This window comes from Engystomops pustulosus, chromosome 9 (assembly GCF_040894005.1).
Source record: "Engystomops pustulosus chromosome 9, aEngPut4.maternal, whole genome shotgun sequence".
In the NCBI taxonomy this organism is placed as follows: Eukaryota; Metazoa; Chordata; class Amphibia; order Anura; family Leptodactylidae; genus Engystomops; species Engystomops pustulosus.
In genome coordinates, this window is record NC_092419.1 from 101651781 (window position 1) to 101657938 (window position 6158).

Below are 6158 nucleotides of genomic sequence, written 5' to 3' on the forward strand. Positions count from 1 at the left end.
TCACTGGCCTATACCAACCACCAGTCATCTCCTCAGCCTATACCAACCACCAGTGATCTCCACAGCCTATACCAACCACCAGTGATCTCCTCAGCCTATACCAACCACCAGTGATCTCCTCAGCCTATACCAACCACCAGTCATCTCCTCAGCCTATACCAACCACCAGTGATCTCCACAGCCTATACCAACCACCAGTGATCTCCTCAGCCTATACCAACCACCAGTGATCTCTTCAGCCTATACCAACCACCAGTGATCTCCTCAGCCTATACCAACCACCAGTGATCTCCTCAGCCTATACCAACCACCAGTGATCTCCTCAGCCTATACCAACCACCAGTGATCTCCACAGCCTATACCAACCACCAGTGATCTCCTCAGCCTATACCAACTACCAGTGATCTCTTCAGCCTATACCAACCACCAGTGATCTCCTCAGCCTATACCAACCACCAGTCATCTCCACAGCCTATACCAACCACCAGTGATCTCCTCAGCCTATACCAACCACCAGTGATCTCCTCAGCCAATACCAACCACCACCGATCTCCTCAGCCTATACCAACCACCACCGATCTCCTCAGCCTATACCAACCACCACCGATCTCCTCAGCCTATACCAACCACCAGTGATCTCTTCAGCCTATACCAACCACCAGTGATCTCCTCAGCCTATACCAACCACCAGTGATCTCCACAGCCTATACCGACCACCAGTGATGTCCACAGCCTATACCGACCACCAGTGATCTCCTTAACCTATACCAACCACCAGTCATCTCCTTAACCTATACCAACCACCAGTCATCTCCTTAACCTATACCAACCACCAGTCATCTCCTTAACCTCTACCAACTACCAGTCATCTCCTCAGCCTCTACCAACTACCAGTCATCGCCTCAGCCTATACCAACAACAAGTGATCTTCTCAGCCTATACTAACCACCAGTGATTTCCTTAACCTAAACCAACTACAAGTGATCTCCTCAGCCTATAGCAACCACCAGCAATCTCCTTAGCCTATGTCAATAACCACTGATCTTCAGAGCTCTATACCAACCACCACTGATCTCCTGAGCTCTATACTAACCTCCAGTGATCTCTTTGGTTTATACAACCATCAGTGGTCCCCTGAGCTCTTTACCATCCACCAATAATCCCTTGAGTCTATACCAGCCACCAGCAATCTCATCAGCCAGTACCAACCTCTTGAGCTTTTTACTAATCACCAATAATCTCTTGGAATCTATACCAAACAGATAGTTCTGTACAAACCATTAGTGATCAACTTATCCTACACCAAGAACTAGTGGTCTTTTGGGCTCTATCAACCATCACTGATTTCCTGAGCCTATACCAAACACCAGTTATCTCCTGTGCTCTTTGCCAACTTCTACTGATCTCACCAATGACAAGAGTTGACCTTAGCCATATTTTTAAATTTCTTTGAATTGTAGATTAGGAAGACCAGTTACCACCCTAAATACGAACATCATCTTACTCGTGGTTGAGAAACCACCATACATAGAATATTATCTAGAGGTTTGAGGTCTGTTTCCTGGTGGTACTTTCACATCTTGCTCCTGTTGATACAGGGACAAATATCGTCATAAAAAAGGGCAGTGAAATGTTCTGTGGAGACTTCCTACTTGGTTGTAGAGTCGGTCCCCTGTGGCCCACTTCAATCTACCTAAATGTGATTATGAGGCTACCAGGTCACAGAGGGGTCCCAGTTATTGGATGTACTGTTCCTATTATACAGCACAGGTCACCCTGAAGTTTTACCCCAAACTATATCTGTGGATTAACCACTTTTATTATAACAGGTGTCATAAGAAGGATGAAGAGGGGCTTCTAGCCTTTGACTTGTGCCATAAGCAGGAGTCATGGGGGCTTCTTGCCTTTGACTTGTGCCATAAGCAGGAGTCATGGGGGCTTCTAGCCTTTGACTTGTGCCATAAGCAGGAGTCATGGGGGCTTCTAGCCTTTGACTTGTGCCATAAGCAGGAGTCATGGGGGCTTCTAGCCTTTGACTTGTGCCATAAGCAGGAGTCATGGGGGCTTCTAGCCTTTGACTTGTGCCATAAGCAGGAGCCATGGGGGCTTCTATCCTTTGACTGGTACTATAAGCAGGAGCCACGGGGGCAGGGGCGTAACTTGAGGGGGTGCAGAGGGTGCGGTCGCACCCGGGCCCAAGAGGTTTAGGGGGCCCTTATGGTGTCACTTACCCATATGAGAAAACTAGTATTATAAACAATACATTATAGTTGGGGGCCTGGCACAGGCTTTGCACTGGGGCCCATCAGCATGGAGGCTTCTAGCCTGTGACTTGACCGGATTACAAGCTTCTCTGGGGTATGTCCACACGCTCCAACAACAATGTGCACCATGTACAGCCCAATGATGCAAGACCAGGGAGTGTTAGAAGCAAAAGAAGTTTATTGAAAGTCTACATTAGCCGCATATACTATTATTCTCTGTTATCAGTCACCACTTGCCTACCACTGGCATTACACGGCCCTGATCTTAATCTCCGAGACTTTGTAGGAGTAATTATACCCTCTGCCGAGTCTCCAGTTGATGCCGATGGCTGTGGTGTTGTGTGGCCCCAGATAGTAGTGTCCATTCAGGTTGGCGTTATGGCAGTCCACGAACCACCACCCCCCCTTACATATCTCGGCGCAGTTACCTCCGTGCTTGTCGTTGTCTTGGTCTTTGGTGGTAAACACTGCATTTTTATGAAAACTTAAGGAGTCGCCTAAAGAATGAAAGTAAAATAATACAAATCACGCCTGAAATATTTGTATATACTATCGAGCCTTGTCTAGAACTGAGGATCAGGAAAAGCTGGGTAAGCGAAAACCTGGTGGGAACTGTCATGGCGGACATATAAGTAGTCACCCAGCTTTCCCAGAAACCGACAGGACTGAACCACTCACCTATATTCCCACCAGTGTATTTCCCCAGTATTAACTTGTACTTTTCAGATTCTCCAAGGATTTTAAAGGATGAATATTTGGCAAAATATTTATTTGTTTCAAAGTCATGAAGATCTATGCGCAGCTCCCAAGTACCTGTGGAGAGATTGGGAGTTATGATCCACATTGTTACTATAATTCTCGGAGCGGTGCAGAGTATTTCAGGAATGACATTGAACTGTGCTCTGTGTAATTTGGGATTTAGCCTTTGGCGTCTATGGGGGATGGGGGGGGGTCCGGCTATCGAGGACTCTCAGATCATGTCATAGGGCGCCTCACCTGTGCCCGTCAGCCTATGAAGGTTGTCATTCCCCAGCCAAAATTCTGTCAGCCGGCTGCCAAATCCTTCCTTGTAAGATTTCCAATCTTGGCTGAAATCCACAGAACCGTCCCAGCGCCTCTGGAAAACCTATGGTAGATGGAGCAGTGATCCGTGTGTCTCCTCATGACTTGTACATTATCCTGAACCTAGTCCTGCTGGGGATTCGTAACTGTGTATCAGTCCAGGCAATCCAATGCTTGCACTTAAAATGGAAGTTTTGGGAGGTTTACCCTTTACCAGGAGCCTTCTGGATATTGTGGGAGAGCGGGAATGTATATCATGAACAGAATCTTAGCCCTAGAATCTAGATGAAGGATTCTGCGGAAACATTGTAACAAACAACAACCTGAGCCTCGGAATGTGTCATCCATAGACTGCAAGCAGAGGTCTTGGTGACCTTAGGCCTCATTCACACTGCTGTGTGTTCACCCCTACCGGACTTTCGGCTGGGTGAAGAAGGGAAAGGGAGTGAGCGGTTTTCACACCACCCCTCTCAATTGAAAGTCGGGCAGCGGCGTCGTAAATCCGGCAAAATCTTGGTCACAATGGAGGGAGACTCTGCTCACCGCACTGTGACCGGGTGCTGTGATCAGGCCATCAAATTCTGCGACAATGTCATCGCCCCGCACACTGTGGCGTGAATGGGGCCTTAACCCATTTATCAAAAAAAAGTTAAACTGTCTATGGTGCCTAACACTATAACCAATCAAAATTCAGCTTTCATTTACTTTTCAGCTCTTGGAAAATAAAAGCTTTGCTCTGATTGGTTGTTATGGGCTACAAATTTCTTTTAGCTATTAGGCCGTCATGTAAGTTCCATCTATTCCATAACAACCAATCAGAGCTCAGCTTTTATTTTTTTAAACTGCTGTGGAAAAATGAAAGCTGAGCGCTGATTGGTTGCTTAATGCAGCAAAGCCGATACTGATCAGTGAGGCCTAAGTGTAAGTTGTACAACGTTGTGACTTACAATCCACCCTCCTCCATCCGTGTGCATATCACACAGCACCCTCAGGGGGGCGCCACCATCTGGGTATATGGTGTACCAGCCACTCAGGATTTCTCCTTGATCTTGTAGCTCCTTGCAGGTGCGAACAGCTGAAAAATATAACCACAGGATGGAAAACCCCTCTAAGTCTGTCTTTGTAGGTTTGTAGCACCCCGGGCTCCCCCCATGTTTCGTTTCTTTGCTCACCATAAAATTCTCTCTCCTTAGCCGGTTCTCCCTTCTCACCTAGATGGAAAAATAATTTAGGCCGAGTCAATAAGCAGCTCACACCCGGGGGGTGCACATTCTACAACTCCATCTAAAATTGGCTTGCCTGGTATCAAGGCAACTTTGAAGCGCATTGAGGGGACGTGGCTTAATGTCATGTGACCAGGGTGACATCATCACAGTTCCTTAGCAAACTGTACCCCATGTACTTATCTGATCACATAAAACAATCACAGCAGCTTCCATGGACTCCTACTCCTCTCCATTCAGGCTGCTGTGATTTCATGAGATATATGCTTGGTGTACAGTTTTCTAATTCAAAATTTTTTTCTAATTCACCCTGGTCACATGACATTACAGCTGCATAGAGATAGGATGGGGAGGAGCTGCTGGATTCAGCCCCAGGAGGCCACGCCCACCTCGACTCGCTGTAGCCGTGCTTAGATACCAGGTAAAACTATAAAGTTGAAAACATGGGAATCTGAGGGGGGACAATTTTTAGCTTAAAGAAAGGTGTTTGTTAGTTACTAGGGATCTATTGGAACCTGTCACAACCCTTTATGTGTGAAAAATGTGGTGATGGGTTCCCTTTAAGCAGTCACACACCATGAGACAGATTAATGATGAAAGCTAAGAGCACAGCAGTGTGAGGACAAGCTATAATACTATAGCTACAAGCTATAATGCTATAAATCCATATTTCACAGTCCTGCTGCTACTAACAACATAAACAAAAGGTTACACCTCCCTCTGGGTATAATACCATACACTGTCTGCCGGGAGCACAGCAGTGTGAGGACACCCTAGTACAATTTGTATGGTCAGATCTGCAAACAAATACACTTTAACCTAACGACACGTCGTCCCCAGTCTCTTAACAGATCACATCATACGCTACACAAGAAAAATTAATTTAATATTTGAAGAAAAAATGATAAAATTATCAAAATTTTGATAACAACTAGTAGTAGTTATGATTTTCCACCTGTTGGTCCCATCTTCCCAGTGGGTCCTATAGGACCACGTTCTCCTAGGAGAGAAAAACAAAAACAAAATTTTTTTTAAAGGGGTTGTCCAGGATTTACAAAAATGTACTTAAAGCGCAACAGGGAATCAGGGAACAAAACCCACCAAGTAAACCCCCTGCCCGCCTCTACACGTGGCGGTGCACACCTGCAGTGGTCACATGTGGCAGTACAGCAGTAACCTGTACAAACCACCAGAGCGGCGCCACTCAGGTGACATGGGGGGGGGATTACAGAAATTAATCTGCATTTGGAATTTTAACCCCTTCCCTGCTCAATAAATCTATAAATCACCTTTTTCTCCAGGTTCTCCTTTCTGTCCGGGATATCCGGGTGTTCCAGGACAACCTCGGAGGATGGACAACCTGTCAGAGTCTCCAAGTCCGAGAATCTTCACCTCTGATCATAGAGAAGAGGACATTTAGCTGTGATGGGCAGTGATGCCTCGTGTGATATTTGGGTCTCTTCGCTTACCTGGACATGAGTCTTCGGTACGGCTGAGAGTAGTCCCCAGGGCACAGAGAAAGCAGAACCAGCAAGTCTTCATAGCGAGCGATGGCCGTGACCCCCACTACAGTGTGTATGTGGAGGGACGCGGCGCTGGTTATATAGCG

At 46.5% G+C, this 6158-nt stretch overlaps 1 protein-coding gene across 1 annotated transcript; it reads right to left on the bottom strand.

The window, feature by feature from the left end:
• Positions 1 to 2422: 2422 nt before the first annotated feature.
• LOC140077610 (ficolin-2-like) lies at positions 2423 to 6158 on the bottom strand. The gene is made up of 8 exons (XM_072124901.1): positions 6019 to 6158; positions 5839 to 5943; positions 5505 to 5549; positions 4499 to 4537; positions 4274 to 4401; positions 3261 to 3390; positions 2943 to 3077; positions 2423 to 2761 (listed from the first exon to the last, which is right to left on the bottom strand). The coding sequence occupies exons 1-8, from the start codon at positions 6089 to 6091 to the stop codon at positions 2514 to 2516; spliced, it is 903 nt and encodes a 300-aa protein (XP_071981002.1). The 5' UTR covers positions 6092 to 6158; the 3' UTR covers positions 2423 to 2513.